At 39.9% G+C, this 18,246-nt stretch overlaps 1 protein-coding gene across 1 annotated transcript in view; it reads left to right on the forward strand.

Moving 5' to 3' along the window:
• Positions 1-663: 663 nt before the first annotated feature.
• Positions 664-18,246, forward strand: part of EFEMP1 (EGF-like fibulin extracellular matrix protein 1) — a 55,078-nt gene continuing 37,495 nt past the window's right edge. The window contains exons 1-4 of the mRNA XM_087717504.1: positions 664-825; positions 15,330-15,417; positions 16,327-16,375; positions 17,844-18,083. Of these exons, the coding sequence (XP_087573630.1) occupies positions 15,337-15,417; positions 16,327-16,375; positions 17,844-18,083 (370 nt within the window). The 5' untranslated portion in view covers positions 664-825; positions 15,330-15,336. The remainder of the gene's footprint in view (positions 826-15,329; positions 15,418-16,326; positions 16,376-17,843; positions 18,084-18,246) is intronic.

Here is an 18,246-nt window from a genome sequence, read left to right on the forward strand (position 1 = left end):
CAGTTCGCTTAGTGACCAAGTTACAACACCACTGAAAAAAGCGGCTTATGAACATTTTTCACAGGCTGACTACTGACTGTTCAGCAGTTCCATTCTCACCCACTCAAGGTTGACTCAGTGTTCCATCCTTCTCAGATCGATAAAATGAGGACCCAGATTATTTGGGGCAATATGCTAACTGTAAACCTCTTAGAGAGAGGTATAAAGCACTGTGAAGTGGTATATAAGTAGTAAGCGCTACTAACAAATTTCTCCCTTAGCAATATAGATTTTGGGCTCAATTGTGGTCGTAAATTGAGGACTACCTGTGCTTTCCTTAATGGGAATGTCTGAGAGAGATTAAAAATCAGGAATGCCGTTCCCTTTCCTTGTTTAAAAAAGGGGGGGGACCTTGCTCAGTAGCATGCATGCAAACATTAAAATACGATTTCGTTCCTTTGCAAAGTTCAGGCCAACGAGATATCATTTCACCTCTACCAGCCACAGAAATTTTTCCAACCCGTTGCCAAATTCTCGACAGAAAGGGTTAACTCAGAAGAAGATCGGTAGGGGGCGTTAAACGGATGCTGACGGTAGCTAAAACTTTTAAAGTCGGTCCAAAACATCAAGAGGGAGGGGAAGCGGGGGCCGCGGGGGGGAGAGCGCTTTCCCCACCGTGACTCGAGGAGCCGGGCGAAGGCGCGGGGTTAACCTTCAACTGCGTCTCTTCGGGAGGGAGTTGCTCCGCTCGCTCTCCCCAGCCGCCTCCCTTGGCAGCAGCTCTGCCTGCACGGGAAGGGAATCCCCTCCCCACCTCGCCGCACGCCCGTTGTTGGAGCGACGCAGGTAAGACGCTCCGGATTCTCCTTTTCTCGCCGGGCTTTGCGGTAACACGGTGGGAGAAGAAAGCAAGGCAGTTTCGCAGTGCGGTGCGATGCAATGTTTCACCGGTTGCACGGGTTGCTTGCTCCACGCTCGTGCGAACGCGTGGGATGATCTTTCAGGAGGTCGCGTCGCGGGGCAGATTTGCCCGCGTGAGGTTTTGATTCTCCCCCCGCCCCCCGGGTGTTCGTGGAATGGGTCGGAGGAATAGAATAGAAAAATAGAAAAACAGAGTTGGAAGGTACCTTGGAGGTCTTCTAGTCCAACCCCCTGCTTAGGCAGAAAACAATTGTATTGATGAGTTGCTGATCTTCGTGCAGGGAGAATAAAAAACATTTAGGATCGTCCAAGGAAGAGCAAATGCAGGGGGTGCAGGTTTAGAGGGGAAAGTATCCATGATTAATCGCGTTGTACAAGTCTGCTGATGCCCCCTGAACCGGCAACTAACCAAATTGCCGATTGCAAAACTAACCAATTGCACTGAAGTGAATTCCTGGGAAAGTAGCAAATCTTCCTTTCTGATCCGGTATGCGCAGCCTAGAAACAGGTTTCTAGGATACAGAAGATGGGACAGGATGCAGAAGAATAGAATAGAATAGAATAGAATAGAATAGAATAGAATAGAATAGAATAGAATAGAATAGAATAACAGAGTTGGAAGGGACCTTGGAGGTCTTCTACTCCAACCCCTTGGACTAGAGCATTCACAACTTCTGGAGGCAAGTTGTTCCATTTATTAATTGTTTTAACTGTCAAGAAATTTCTCCTTAGTTCTAAGTTGCTTCTCTCCTTGATTAGTTTCCACCCATTGCTTCTTGCTCTACCCTCAAGTGCTTTGGAGAATTTTTTGACTCCCTCTTCTTTGTGGCAGCCCCTGAGATATCGGATCATCGCTATCATGTCACTCCTAGTCTTTCTTTTCATTAAACTAGGCATACCCAGTTCCTGCAACCGTTCTTCATATGTGTTAGCCTCCAGTCCCCTAATCATCTCTGTTGCTCTTCCCTGCAGGCTTTCTAGAGTCTCCACATCTTTTTTACATCAGGGTGGCCAAAACTTTTGTGTGTGTGTAAATTGATCAGTTCTGGTAGATTGATTGTTTATATGTCAGTTCTGTGGGTGTTCTGCCCCCCCACATGTCTTTACAAAAGAGGTAAAATCATGAATCACATTTCAGGAGTTGAACGCACATCTGCCACCTTATTCTGAGCTCATCCATTTATGCTGCCAGAGAGAAGTGGTCCAGTTGAGCCAAGTATTGGCTATTTTGAGCCTGGCAACTTCTCCAAGTTCTTGGGAGAATTCTTGCCCAGCTTTGTTATTTGAGATCCTCTTAAAGGGAGATTAGTCAAGGAGGTTGCCTTAGATCAGGCTGCTGGAGTATCTCCTCTGATGCAGACAGGAGATTTGCACATCACTTGCTGCTTTTAACTGAAGAGGTCACAACTTGAACATACATGGCCCGCTTGTACATTTTTCTAGGGCTGTCCTGCTTACCCAGTCTAGGCTGCTCTGGCCAATAGTCAGATAAGGAGACTATGAAGGAACACAATTTCTGCTATCCTGAATTCCTTCACAGGAAAAAAGTGGGAAGTAAAAAAAAAAAACCAACACAAACAGGATTAAAATCTCAAGACACTTAATTATCACCAGCTGTTCTCCTAGTCACCTAATAGGCAAGCAAGAGGCAATTGGGAAGAGGCAGCTGGACCATCCTTTTTTAGATATAAACCTGGTTGGTTGGCTGGTTGGTTGGTTGGTTTTGGTGCTTTCAAGGCAGCCTTGATTCCTGGTGACTGCTTGAGAAAGTTCCTGCAGTTTTCTTGGCAAGATTTCAGAGGTAGTTTGCCATTGCTTCCTTGCTAGAGTTGAAAGGGAGAGAGACTGGCCCAGGGTGACTGGCTTCTTGCCTGGGGTGGGATTGGAACTTAGACTCCCAGTTTCTAGCCTGGTTCTTTAATTACTTAGCTACTTCATACAGACAAAACTCATCAGAAGGAAATTCAACCCTGTGACACAAGCCCCAAATTTGTTTGCAATTCATTCATGAAATTTCTGGTAGAAGGGATAGAAAACTCACCTATAACAGCTGTTGGGAAATATTACTTCCAAAGATCCTGGAAGGGTCCTACTGATCAGAATGGGAGATACATGTTTCCTACATGGGTCTCCTCGCATTAGTTTTCATTCCCCTCCCTTCGTGATTTTTCTTTTATTCTTTTAATTTAAAATTAGACAAGAGGCCCGGTGATATCTTTCAAGTGCCAATATGCAAAAAAAAATTAATACAGGTCAGTTTCTCCGGCCTGTGTAGATTTCTGTTCAGATAATGGGCTACATAGATACTTTAGGCATGGAGAATTTATCTACAAGGCTGTCTTTGAGCTATTCAACTCCTAGATTTTTGGGAGTGAATAGAAGTTTGGCTTCTCCATGCAGCAGTCTAAGAAGAGAAGCTATACAGGCTTTCTGGTACAGGACAGCAAAGAGACCTGAGTAAGACATTCTATTAGAAATAGGAGATTCCTGAGTTGACCCATGTGAATCTGAGTGATTCTAGGATTCAATTAAGTTTGAATAAAAAAGTACAGCCAGTAAGCTGAACTTCGTGCAACTTCATTTTGCTGGACTTCTGTAGGTCCTTCAAATCGACCCATTAAAACTGTTTTCATTTGCTAATATTTTGTAAATCACACAAATAATAGAATAACAGAATTGGAAAGGACTTTGGAGGTCTTCTAGTCCAACCCCCTGCCCAGGAAGGAAATCCTATACCATTTCAAACAAATGGTTGTCCAGTCTCTTTTTTAAAACCTGCAGTGTTGGAGCATCCACAACTTCTGGAAGCAAGCCATTCCACTGATTAATTGTTCTAACTTTCAGGAAATTTGTCCTTATTCTAGGTTGCTTCTCTCCTTTATTAGTTTCCATCCATTGCTTCTTGTCCTGCCCTCAAATGTTTTGGAGAATAGCTTGAGTCCCTCTTCTTTGTGGCGATCCCTGAGATATTGGAACGCTGCTATCATGTCTCCCCTAGTCCTTCTTTTCGTTAAACTAGACTTCTCTCATTCCAGCAACTGATTTTTATCTGCTTTAGCCTCCTGTCTCCTTAAATAAGGTGAGTGACATGGGAGGACCTCTTTGAACACTAGTAGAGGTTCTGCTAGTCAGAGCAGATAATATTAGCTAGATCATTTTTATATCAAGGGACACCCTTCCTTTTCCTACCCCTAACATGGGGCAGCAAGATCCTATAGAAAGGGCAAGGGAATTTTGGAGAGGGGGAAAGGATTTTCAGGATTTGGGATGCTGGTCTTAGTTTACTAGAAGTCCAAACTCATTTGTTTCTTTGAAGGAACCATTGTGGGAACAGGCAGTACACAACATTTTTGGATTAATAAGGCAAATCTGGAGAACTCCATGGGAGTAAAAACTAAGGACTATATCAACTTACATAGTATGATATTTCTTGCTTTTTGATAGTGTAGCAGACTATAGTGAGATTTGATGCTGAATTTCCTGCCCATTTTTTTCCTATTAACATGTTGCTGTTCATCAATGAAGGCTACATTTGTAAAATAGACATTGGCACTCAAATTATTTGAATCATCATCTCTAACTCAACAGTATTCAAAGGGAGTTGTTTATATCGTAGCTGCGGTCCCTTCATTAATTAGACAATGATGAAGCTGGCTGGGATTCAGCCTTCCCATAATGGTCTCAAGTGGAGTTAGGTAGAATTGTAAATGCCATTGTATTGTACATTGTACAGTTATTACCATGTAATGCAGATAAGTTGACAAGAGGGAAAGATGTAGCCTTCTTCAATCTGATTCCTTTTCCTCAAATTCCCATCTCACATAGGTAATCTCTCTGCTGAGTAGCAATTATGGGTGTTTGTATTCCCAATAAATGTACAAGGGAAATGTTGCCTTATTATATCAGCAATTGATAATTTAAGGAAATGTCCAGATTCTGGTTTTGTCTTGTCCATTAGAGCCATTTCACACATTGCACAAGGTTTTATTTGTTATCCAATGAATTTAGGTGTCAGTGTCTGTCAGCTCTTTGAGGTAGACAAGGTCAAAGCAAGAGTTTCAGTAGTGTTCTTCATTGTATAGGATAGAATAATAGCACCTGGAAAGCCTGTCAAAATCTCTCTGCATCCTGTCTTATACTAAACAAAATGAGGGTGAGATTAGTTTGAATTTCATTTCTTATTGCCAAAGTAAGAACTACATTCCTTCACAACCCCATTGTCAAGTATAAGCAGGGGTGGGATTCTATTGGTTCGGACCAGTTCAGGTGAACCAGTAGCTCCGACAATCGGATGGACCCATCCACCTTCCTGCACTATTTCCCTACCTTTATGTATTCAGCTGATTCGTGCAGCAAGGCAGATTGCTGCATGAATCAGCTGTGTTACTCCTCCGAAGAAACCGGAGATGAAGATTTCTTCAAACTGTGCATGCACACAAAGTGTGCGATCACCGAACCAGTTGTTAAACCAGTTGATAATACCACCACTGAGTGTAAGGCATCTGAAACTGGTTCTATGCATCCAATGCCTGGGGGATTAAAATGTAACTGGGACTAGTACAGAGATGGTATTCCGCAGGTTCTGACCAGTTATGTAGAATCAGTAGCAGAAATTTTGAGTAGTTTGGAAAAACGGTAGATACCACCGCTGACCGGCCCTGTCCCCATCTATTCTCTGCCTCCCGAGTCCCAGCTGATCAGGAGGAAATGGGGATTTTGCAGTAACCTTCCCTTGGGGTGGGGAGGGAATGGAGATTTTACTGTGTCTTTCCCCTGACACATCTACCAAGCCACACCCATAGAACAGGTAGTAAAAAAAAATTGAATCCCACCACTGGACTATTAGCTGCCATTTTAATCCCCTGCAATTCCTCCATATAGATGCTATGGTGGGATATACAGAGCATTGTTGCTCCCACCCCTCCCCACTATCGGCTGGTATATCAAACATGAAAAATAAGGGAAGTAAAGTTCTTCAGAATTCTCAAGTAATGCTACCTTATTGGGTGTTATGGCTGCACCAACAAAAAAAGTTAGTTGGCTTCCAGCAAGCTTTCTAGAAGTTCAGAAGTTTTAAGAGTGAAGTTCATAAAGAGCTTCCAAATCCACTGCAATTTGGAGAAATCTGAACAAGAGAGGGACAGCTATAGTTAAAAAAAAGTCTCTCTCTTCCCACAAAACAGAATGTAACAAAGAAATATTGTAAGAGAAAGGAGAAGAATGAAGAATAGAATAAAGAACCCATCTGAGGGTTGGGCAACTCCTGCTCTTTAGAAGCACTTGCTGTCTTGTGTACATCCAGTAGTGGGAGGTATATACCATCCCAAGTCTGGGAGACTTTCTGTCAATCTCTGGAGAACCTGAAGATAGCTTTACCTGCCATATGGCAAGATGTATAAACAGTGGTTCTTAATCAAGAGCCCTTCTTGATTATAGCAGTGGCAATATGCCAAAATGACAGTTTTTCTCTGAGCATATTGTTTGCTACAATTAGGCAAGTTCTCCTTTCTTTTCTGGGAGAAAATTCCTTGGGGGTCATGTTTAGCAATGTCAAGATTATATGATGGTTTCCTCCACTCCCTATTGAATCTGTAGAAAACAAAATAGATCCGTTCTTCCCCTTTCTCTAAGTCTGCCTCCAATAAGCTCAGTAGAGACTTTTAATCAAGACCTTGGATTAATGTGATTCAGGACCAGAGGAAGAAATGTATATATTATTATTATGCTTCATTAACAATCAGCCAGATGTTTAGACTGGTTCTGGCATTTTTATCCGCCCATCACGTCCTTCCTTTGGACCTGACATAGGCAAATGTTTGATGGAGTTAAAAATATAATTGCAGGAGGTAAGCTATTCTAAATAAAGATGCCTTTTGTAATTGACTGGGAGTGAGTTTATCAATGCTGATGGCATCCAAGTGGTGGTCCAAATGTTTTAGGAATACACCCAAGGCACCTATTATTATTGATACTATCTTTGTTTTCTTTTGCCACAGTCGTTCTACTTCTATTTCTATGTCTTTGCATTTTATAATTTTCTCCAGTTCTCTCTCCTGTTATCTCCGGGTACTGCAACATCGCTATCCAGACTTTTTTTGTCTTTCTTATCAGCAGATATTAAGTCTGGAATGTTATATGGCAGGTGCCTGTCTAGTGAAATTCTAAATTCCCAGTGCTCTCTAGCTTCTTCATTTTCTGTTATTTTCTGTATTTTGTGGTCCCCCTAGTTCTTGCTTGCCTGCAAATGATGTTTCTTGCAGATCTTCCGATGCACCATTGTTGCTACTTTGTCATGCCATTATTATTTGTGGTCAATCTGTACAGTCTTCTTGCAGCAGCTAACTAGGTGGTCTGCAGTTTCTTCAGCTTCATTGGACAGGTGGTATTTGCTGTCTGTGCTGTCTTCTCAAATCTGGCTTTATATGCACTTAAGGCTTTTTCTTGGCAGCTAGAATTAGCCCCTCTGTTTCTTTATTCAACTCCTCTCTTCTTAGCTATTGTCAGGTCTTATTGCTATCAGTTTTGCCTGGTATTGTTTTATTCGTGGTATACTAGTTTCAGTGCATCTTCTTCACTTTCCTTCAGATGTTCTTCCAATTCTCTTTTTTCTTCTTATCTGGTGTACTTGCAACATTCCAGCAGTTCCACCACAAAACCGCGAAGCCCTTATCCGCGCTGACATAAGTGCGGAGGCAAATCCGCGCCGTCCGAAGCGCTAAGGAAAACGCGACCCTACCGTGATGACATAACCGCGGAGGGCAAATCCGCGCCTTCCGAAACACTCAGCACCCTAAACCTAACCCTAACCCTAACCCTAAACCTAACCCTAAACCTAACCCTAAACCTAACCCTAAACCTAACCCTAAACCTAAACCTAACCCTTACCTTAATTTAAATCGGCTTTCTGCCGCCGCGCTGTTTTAAAGCGCCCTTCTGTCGCCGCGCTGTTGTCATGGCGGTGATGACGCGCGGTGATGACATCGCGGCTTTAGCGACACGGTTTTATCACCGCTATTTTGACGAGCGTGGTTTTGTCGGGCCACGCATTCCAGCCCACCTATTTTCTTTGGTAAGTAGCATCTGTCAACATGATGAAGGACATGATTTACTGTCTTTTTTCTGTTTCAGTTCTGCTTGTATCCAATCCACTATTTTAGCTGAATATTTAATGACTGGAATTACCTAACTATTAATTGTCTTAATGATATTTTCTCCACCATCCAATCTGAGTGATCACAGAAAGACACCAGAAAAATAAAACTTTTTGCATCCCTTATATAGTAGCTCTAGTCCATCTCACACACACATACACACACACACATACACACACACAAATCTCATTCACACACTGTATGTTTTGTTTTACATATCTTTCATTATAATGATCCATACATGGTCTGTATCTGTAAACAAATCTGTAATTATAAGTATCAACTTTTCAGTTTATTGGGTAATTAAGTAATTGAAGGCCATAAGTTTATCCTCCCAACATTGAAGAACAAGTCTCAGAGCAGTAAGGGGCTGAAGCTTTGCACTATAGCATGCCAGCTTCCTATTTCTAGTGGTATCTTTGGCTCCTGGCATAATTTCCTGCAAATGGTATTTCTTGCTTCAGTTAAAATTTGGAGCAAGGGGAATAAATGTTCTCTAAGTGTTTTTGAACTAGATGACTTTCCCCATTTGTGAATGTTTTGGTTGCCCATCATTTGTGTGCTATTCAGTGTTGTTTAGGGAGATGATAAAAATATCAGGATGGTGCCTGTAGGATTGAAACCTTTTTTTATGTGCAGGGGGGACTTTAACACCATCTTGTTTTCATCCTGCCTTGCAAAAAGATGCCCCTGAATGATGCCAACACTGTTTCTACCCATCAACTCTGGAAGAGTCATAAAAGAAATATGATTTTTGAACCGTCTTATTCTCCCTGATTCTCACTTATCAACAATTAAAGGTCTCCACTTAAATATTTCCTACAGTTTTGCTTGCATATGAGAGTCAATACATAAGAAACACAACGGAATTTTGTCAGAGGGCCTGTTGCTATTTACAAACAATTATTTGGCGGTGGCTCAACTTGGATGGTAGAAAGTGGCTGAAGTCAATGAGAAATGACCTTCGGATAAAAAAAACTGTTTCATGAAATCAGAAAGTAAATCCCTAAGGCATGAAATGACACCACTTCCTAATCCTGGGCTGTTGCCTGTTCCTGTAACAGGACCAAAACATCTGCATATAGCAAACAGTTAATATTTGAATCATTTAGAAACGGGCTTGTTCCAACATCTGCCTGAATGATCAATGATATATAAATGGGGGGAAAGCAAGAGGGTGGATCCCCTCTTAGTTTTACACATCCTTCTTTTAAAAACCCTTAGTTTTGTTTCCAATTTTATGTTACATCTGAAGAGTTGGTATGGAGATGTGATGGTGAGATCATATGTTTTTTAATCCAATTCCATAGCAATTCAGAAGTTCGGGCTTTAATTCCAGATGGTGTCAAATACTTTGAAGCTCATGAACAGAAAAAAAAACATTTTTCATGAAGTTTTATTTATATGTGTTGCTTGAAATGTCCCTCCCTTCTTTTTTCCAGAGAGAAAAGCAGCTTGGTGCACATCATATAGTTCATTCAAACTGCTGCACACATTGAAGGAATGTGCTCATACAGAGTAGATCTGCCATCACTGCTACTATGCACCCTGCTAATCAATTTTTTGAAACTAAAGGAAGGGAAGACATGTTTTATTGCTTTATCTTTCCATCAGTGTTCCTCAATCTCAATAACTTGAAAGTCGATGGACTACAATTCCCAGAATTTCCCAGCCAGCACATTCTCTAAAGAATTCTGGGAGTTGAAGTCCACACATCTTCAAATCCCTGTGATTGAGAAACAGAACTTTATATGCTAATAGTCCCTTAAGGTAAAGGTTCCCTTCGCACATATGTGCTATTCATTCCTGACTCTAGGGGGTGGTGCTCATCTCTGTGGTGGCTCTGGCCCTTTGGAACGAGCTCCCCGCAGAGATTCGGACCCTCACCTCTTTCCAGGCCTTCCGAAAAGCCGTTAAAACCTGGATGTGTCGGCAGGCCTGGGGTCGATGAGTTCCCTTCCCCTCTCGAATCGTGTGGCTGTTGGTTGTTTTAAATGCCCTGTACTCTTTGTAGTTTTTGTGTTTCCCTCCCCCTTCCTTGGGTTTGTGCGCCGCCCTGAGTCCCGCTGGGAATAGGGCGGCATATAAATAAAATGAACCTTGAACCTCCGTTTCAAAGCTGAAGAGCTAGGACTGTCGAAAGACATCTCCGTGGTCATGTGGCAAGCATGACGAAAACCAAAGGCGCACGGAACACTTTTCCTTCCCACCAAAGGTGGTTCCTATTTTTCTACTTGCATTTTTACATGCTTCTGAAGTGCTAGGTTGGCAGAAGCTGGGACAGGTAATGGGAGCTCATTCAATTTCGCGGCGCTAGGGATTCGAACTGCTGAACTGTCGACCTTTCTGATCGACAAGCTCAGCGTCTTAGCCACTAAGCCACCGCATCCCTAAGCTGCTAGTTATTTAATGTACAGTTACAGTACATTTAGTTACACTTGGGCAACTAAATATTTCTTCGTCAAGGGATATTCACAATGCTGTAGTACCTCTCTACTAAGAAGTCAGTTTTGCTTAGTTAGTTTTGCTCGGTTCAATGGCTTTTACTCTCAGAAAATCAAGTATGGAATCACTACCTATCATGTTAATCCACACCTTTATTTCAAAATGATACAGTCAGTACAGAGTAAGAACCAGTGGTGGGATTCAATTTTTTTACTACTGGTTCTGTGGGCGTGGCTTGGTAGGCGTGGCATGCCTTGGTAGGCATGGCAGGGGAAGGATACTGCAAAATCCCCATTTCCTCCTGATCAGCTGGGACTGCGGAGGCATAGAATACAAGGGCCAGTCAGAGTTGGTATTTACCAGTTCTCCAAACTGCTGAATACCACCTATCGTAAGAACCAAATGTAGAAACTGCTCTTATTGTTAGTGCATATCCAGATCACTTTCTTAATATTTTAATCAGCTTTTCTGTGAGTCAGGGTAATTTAAAGTAATTACAACTTTGATTGATTGTGGCAAAAGCAGTCAGTAGTGTGCTATATATTGGTAGAATTGTGTGAAATGGTGTTTGTTCATCCCAAAAGCAGTCCCTGCACTAGAATAGAAAGAAGAAAACTGGATATTGGAAAAGATAATTTTAAAAAATCCCATAAAGCCTTGCTATGTCCTGTGAATGAGAGAAAATGAGATCAAGGGCAGGAAAGCCAGTATTGTATTTGCCCACCAAGGCAAGCATGTGAGCTTTTTAACTGAGCTGGAAGGATAGATTGTCAGTGGAAAAGATGCTCCGAAGAGGAGAAACAGCCTAATGGCCCTGTACAGTATGTGCAACATACTGAAATTGACTCAGAGGGCAAAGTTAGTGTGTCCTACAAAGTGAAAAAACCAGGGAGATGTTATTAATTACATATTTATTTGAAAACATTTAAGAGGGTGACTGCAACCTTTCAACTGAAACCCTTTTATTGTACCTCTTGATTTTTTTTTTCACTCCTGCCTTGCTCGCCCCATGGCACTTCGGTCTTCTTTGGCAATGCCAGTAAAGAGTGCTTAGTCCTGTTACGTGCTAAAGCCTCAATGCCAGCTGGGTGGCATTGATTTAAAATGTATGTCTCCTGTGTCTCTTTTCTTATGTAAGCCATTTATTTATTCTTGACACTCAACTTTCAATTGCCAGTGAAGACACAGACAAATTCTATAACAGTATTCAAAGGTGGGATTTGAGTAAACACAGAGCTTGAGTTTTCAAAGCTATTAGTCCTCACAAAGTTATGATTTTCTCTCTGATTAGATCTTTTTTAAGCACTGCCACACTGCAATCCTACTTATATTTATTGGGAAATAAGTCCGATCAGTGGAAAGGTATTTTATTTTATTGTCATTATTTTATTTTATACCCTACTTTACATTTAGGTGTTCCCTCTTTCTAATTTTTCTGCAACCACAACATGTGAGCTATTTTGGACTGGCCCAAAGTAACCAATTGAACTAGTGTGGCTTATATTAAAACCAAGAAAGTTTTCTTAATAGTACTGAAAGCTTTTGGCCAACAAAAGATTAAATGATTGATTTCATTTTTGTTCTTTGGATTGTTATTCTGTGTTTGTTTAGATTTGATATTTAATTACAGCACTTATAATACCATATTTAGAATGATTCCAGGTGTTTAGTTTGTTTCTATAATTTTTTAAAAATAAATTAACTGTTTAAAATATCTGGATTTCACAAAAGTGCCTTGTGGTTACATAAATAATGTTGCTTTAAATAATATATTGGACATAATCTGTTTTGTTTTATTATAATGTTCATGTTTTTATTTCTAGTTCTGGAAATATACTAATGTCAACTTCCTTTAGACTTTATACTTAGGGACCCTTCCCTTTAATTTATCCAAGTAGGTTTGCTCTGTCCTCTATCTCGGAGCAAGTTTCATAAAATCTCCCAATATTTGAGCAACAGAATAACAGAGTTAGAAGGGATCTTGGAGGTTGTATAATCCAACCCCCTGCTCAAGCTGGAGACCCTATTTCATTTCAGACAAATGGGTGTCCAATCTCTTCTTAAAAACCGTTTGTGATGGAGCATGTCATATCTGATGGAGCACATCAGTGATGGAGCAGGTCATTTGAGCATTATATCTCTGTGTGTGTATCTTAGTAATGTTAACAATGAAGTGGATCACTTTTTAATTTGTTTAGCAAATGGATGCTATTTGGCAGCAGCATTATGAATATTGTGCACTTAAATATAATTAGTAGGCAGGGTGGGGGTTCTTTTGCCTATGACTGGACATCAAATAAGCTAGATGACGGGTGGTTTTTTTTTCTTTTTTCTTTACAAAACCTAGATTCAGAAGGGTGCTTTTAGCCATGCTCTTTCTTCCTGTGACATAGATCTTAGTGGTAAAATCCTGTCTGGGAAAATTGTACAATTAAATGGATATTTGTTCTGGTAATTAGCAGCATGCAGAAAACTAGAACCTTTCTCCTTGAACCTTGTTTTTCATGTAGGTAGAGGATTGAACACTCAGGATTGAACAGTGTTTTATACAATACAATACAATACAATACAATACAATACAATACAATACAATACAATACAATACAATACAATACAATACAATACAATACAATAGCAGAGTTGAAAGGGACCTTGGAGGTCTTCTAGTCCAAACTCCTGCCTAGGCAGGAAATCCTATACCATTTCAGACAAATGTCTATCCAACATCTTCTTAAAGACTTCCAGCTTTGGGGCATTCACAACATCTGGAGGCAATCTGTTCCACTGATTAATTGTTCTAATTGTCAGGAAATTTCTCCTGAGTTCTAAGTTGCTTCTCTCCTTGATTAGCTTCCACCCATTGCTTCTTGTTCTACACTCAGGTCCTTCAGAGAATAGTTTGACTCCCTCTTCTTTGTGGCAACCCCTGAGATATTGGAACACTGCTATCATGGCTCCCCTAGTCCTTCTTTTCATTAAACTAGACATACACAGTTCCTGCAACCGTTCTTAATGTTTTAGTCTCCAGGCCCCTAATCATCTTTGTTGTTCTTCTCTGCAGGCTTTCTAGAGTCACCACATCTTTTCTACATTGTGGCAACCAAAACTGAATGCAGTATTCCAAGTGTGGCCTCACCAAGGCATTATAAAGTGGTATTAAACTTCACATTATCTTGATTCTATCCCTCTGTTTATGCAGCCTAGAACTGTGTTGGCTTTTTTGGCAGCTGCTGCACACTGCTGGCTAATATTTAAATGGTTGTCCACTAGGACTCCAAGATCTCACAGTTACTACTATTGAGCAAGGTACCACCTATACTGTACATGTGCGTTTCGTTTTTGTTGCCTAAATGTAGAACCTTACTCTTTTCACCATTGAATTTCATTTTATTAGATAGTGCCCAATGTTCAAGTTTGTCAAGATCCTTCTGTATCTTGAGCCTATCTTCTGGAGTGTTGGCTATTCCTGCCAGCTTGGTGTCATCTGCAAATTTGATGAGTTCCCCATTTATTCCCTCATCCAAATCATTGATGAAGATATTGAAGAGCCTTGGGATATCCACTGCATATTTCCCTCCATGTAGATGCAGTTCCAATGAGGACTACACATTGAGTGTGGTTGGTCAGCCAGTTACGAATCCATGTGGTGGTGATGCTGTCTAACCCACATTCTTCTACTTTATCTAGTAGTAGATTATGGTCTACCTTACTAATTTTGTCACTTTGTCAAAGAATGCAATAAGATTAGTCTGGCATGATTTGTTTTTGACAAACCCATGTTGCCAAAACCCATTACTTTGTTTACTTCTAGGTGTTCGCTAATTCGTTGCTTGATTATCTTTTACAGAATCTTTCCTGGTATTGAGGTCAGGCTGATAGGTCTGTAGTTTCCTTTTTTGAAGATGGGAACCACATCTCCTCTTTTCCAGTCCTGTGGCAGTTCCCCGGTGCCCCAGAATCTCTGAAAGATATAGTTCAGGGTTCTGAGATCTCATCTGCCAGTTCCTTCAGAACCCTGGGGTGTAATCCCTCCGGTCCTGGTAATTTGAACTCGTCTAGGGTAGACAGGTGCTTACTTACCATTTTCTTCTCTATTTCAACTTGTGTTCCTAATCTGATTTTTGTGGTGCTGTTTTTGATAGGTTGGACTGTTTTTTCCCTTTGTGTAAAGACAGATGCAAAAAATGAGTTAAATAGTTCTGCTTTCTCCCTGTTGCTTGTCACCTTCTTGCCACTTTCTCCCAGCAAGGGACCAATTGTTTCCTTAACTTTTTTCTTGTTTTTAACATTTTGGAAGAAGCTTTTTTTGTTTTGTTTTTTTTTTACTTTTGTGGCAAGCCTTTCTTCATTATGAGCCTTAGCTTTCCTTTCTTCATCTTTACAGGCTTGGGCTATTTCCTGATATTCTGCCTTAGTTATGTCCCCCTTTTCCATTTTTTATACTTATCTTTTTTGTCTTTCAATTTGTCAGAGAATTCTGTATGCAGCCATGCTGGTTTCTTTTGGGAGCTGTTATTTTTCTTCTTCATTGGTATTGTGCTCGACTGGTCTTTTGTAATCTCATTTTTCAAAATTTCCCAAGATTCTTGAGTTGTTTTCCCCTTGAGGATTCTCATCCATGGAATTCTTCCCAAGCTCTCTCTAAGTTTACATTCGCCTCCCTCCTAACTAATTGTTTTATTGTTTTAGTAGGGTTGACATGACCTTTACCTTTAGGGTACCTGTAGTCAAACACAACAGGGAAAGTGTAGAGATGTCTTCAGATATACCCGATATGTTTATATGAGTATATATCAAATATTTTTTTAAAAAATTAATGCTATTTTTTTTTAGATTCATCATGGTCATCTTTGCTGTCTTGGCTGCTCTGCTCCTTGCTACAGGACACTCACAAGAAGCAGATGAAACTATCACATTCACGGTAAAGATGATATTTTAACAAAAGAGAAGAAAAGAGAAAAAACTTAGTATGTTAGAGTGTTTTCAAAAATGTTGTTTTTTATTCATTCAGAGAATCTGTGATTTTCAAGGAGTGGATGTGGAAAAACCTGCTAGAAAATAATTCTGTATCTAAATCTCAGTTTTACTAGATAGTTATTATTTCAGTACCAAAACAGCAGTTTTCCCAATCTGCTGCTGTCTTTGTGAATGGATTTCAATTCTCATTAGTTTTATTATTTGATAACTATGAGATACTTCTTAAAGATACAAGATTCCCTACTAATATCACAATTTGGGAACATAACATCCAACATTGGATGGAGGAGGATGCCAGGTGGGAGAATAAATTCTAAAATAATATACTGTAGCCTCTGTGGCATCTTTAAAATGGAGAAAGCAGAAATTGAAACCTTGGACTTTTTCTAGATAAAAATTCTTTCTGCCATTCAAATCTAGAAGGCTGGTCTAGGTTAAGTGCTACATGGTTCTGACTTAGATGGGAGGTTTAAGTAAGAAATAAAATATTGTAAAAAATATTAAAATACTGAACTACCTAGGAAATAATTACATGGTGCATTAATGATAGATTAATCTTTGATTCTTCAAATAAATCAATTGAAGGGTCTTGTAAGTATTATCAACAAAATTTCAGGAAGATCATGCAGCAACCTAGATGTTAAAAGTGATTCGTGGAATATAAAAAGATTGAATTGAGAATTCCACAGTGATAATGTTTTGTTAATTGCTGTGAAATAATTCTTTCAAACTCTGGAGCCATTCCTATGTAGCAGTAATGTGATGAATGGAAATATGCCAGTTCATCAATCATTTTGTGGCTTAACATCAGTGCATTTAATCTATTTTTCTTCATTTTTTGTTTTCTATGCAGCAATGCACAGATGGTTATGAATGGGACCCCATCATGCAGCGATGCAAAGGTACATTTGGGTGTGCATTAATAGTTTCATATCTGTCAGAAGTACTTAGAAGCCAGATCTTGCATAGTAAAATTTCCTCTGTAGTTTCCCCAGTGGAAGCTTTTTATAGAGAAAACAATGGGGGAAATGTAGAGATTTTCATATATGCAAATTTGGAGTTATAGCTTTAATAGCAGTAGTTGTCCCAATTATCTGTGTTTTGGGTCACCTCCTGATATGTTTTTTTTTTAATTTTTTGATCCAATGAGAATGATCCACAAGGGTTGTTCTCTTTGGATCATACAAATGTAAAATTTTATAAAATGCATACACGAGGCTGAACAGTTCATCAGTCCTGTCATATTTGATATGAATGATTTATTTAAATAATTTATATGGCTGCCCAACTCATTAATAGGAACTTGTTAGCTAAGGGATGATTAAAAACATTAAAAGAAAATATAATAAAACAAAAACAGAAGCACATTACACACAGCAAAACCGAGACCACACTTCAAATATATTCCAAATCATTGCAAAACAGGCTTATATGGTAGAGGTCATGTTTTCAAGGTCTTATGAAAGACTGACAGGGTCAGGACCATCTTAATCTCAGAGCATATGCTGTTCCAAAGGGAAAGCACTTGATAGAGAGGATCTGCTTCTTGGATCCCACAAGGTGACTTGTCTCATAGAAGGGATCCAAAACATATCCATCTTGCCAGGTTTAGTGGGACAGAGACAAATGGAGACCTGGGACAGGGGGAGGGGTTTCTGCAGATAACCAGACCTGTACCATAAATAGCTTAAGAGATGGTTGCAAACACCTGAATTGAATCTGAAAGCCTGTAAGGAGCCAGTGGAGCTTGCAAAATTAGAAGTGTTACATGACCCACCTCTGACCCATGCAAGGCAGATTAAAAGTCGCTCAGTACCATCAGTCTTGGACTCCATTGCTTTGACAAGAAAGCTACTATGTGGCAGGAAAGATGGCACACCAGCAGCATCTCATCTGATCCTTCCTGATGACAGCTGATTAGAAAATGTGTTCCAGAATTCCACGTCACCTTCCTTCTTTCATTCTAAAAAATAATTTGAAATGTTGCAATAATTAAATACATCTATTTCTCTTTTCCAGAGTAGTGTTCATCTTCCTATAGTTAGGGGGTCAACTTACAAAATCAAATATATATTTTACGAGTGAACTCAAAATCAAAATGCATCGCCTGTCTTTTGTCTATATCTCTATATGTAGGGCTTCTAATATTACCTGTTCAAAACCGTAGACATATCCATCTAAAAAGGAACATGAACTTGTCATCTGATGCTGGCTTAATTTTATATTTCTTCATTCATCAGTCCACTTTTTATTCTAACTATTGATAATTTCCTGAACACTACTGTTTACTTCAGATTATTAATCATGACAAATAACACAGAGCTCACTATGATTAATAACTGCTTTTCTTTTTGTCATTACTGATCACAGATATTGATGAATGTGAAATTGTGCACGAAGCATGTAAAGGTGGAATGAAATGTGTTAATCACTTTGGAGGATACCTCTGTCTGCCCAGAACAGCCCAGATTATTGTCAACAATGGCCAAGAACAAACAGCATCAGACACTGGTAGCAGAAATGGTAATCCTATCCGTCGGACACCTCAGGTACCATCTCAGATACAGTGTGCAGCTGGGTACGAGGCAAACGATCATAATGTGTGCCAAGGTAAGGAAGCTGTTTCACAGCTTGGTGAAAGAAAACTGGAGCAATAAATGGGGCCATAGTGTATAATGAATTTAGGGGATAAAAAAGAATGTAGGATGACATTATTCAGAAGTGGTACAAATAAAAATGATATAATTGATATTGTAGCATGCCGTTGAATCAT

The sequence above is a fragment of the Thamnophis sirtalis genome, unplaced genomic scaffold, assembly GCF_051295495.1.
Source record: "Thamnophis sirtalis isolate CommonGarterSnake01/CBP01778 unplaced genomic scaffold, rThaSir2_p1.2 scaffold_6, whole genome shotgun sequence".
NCBI lineage: Eukaryota > Metazoa > Chordata > Lepidosauria > Squamata > Natricidae > Thamnophis > Thamnophis sirtalis.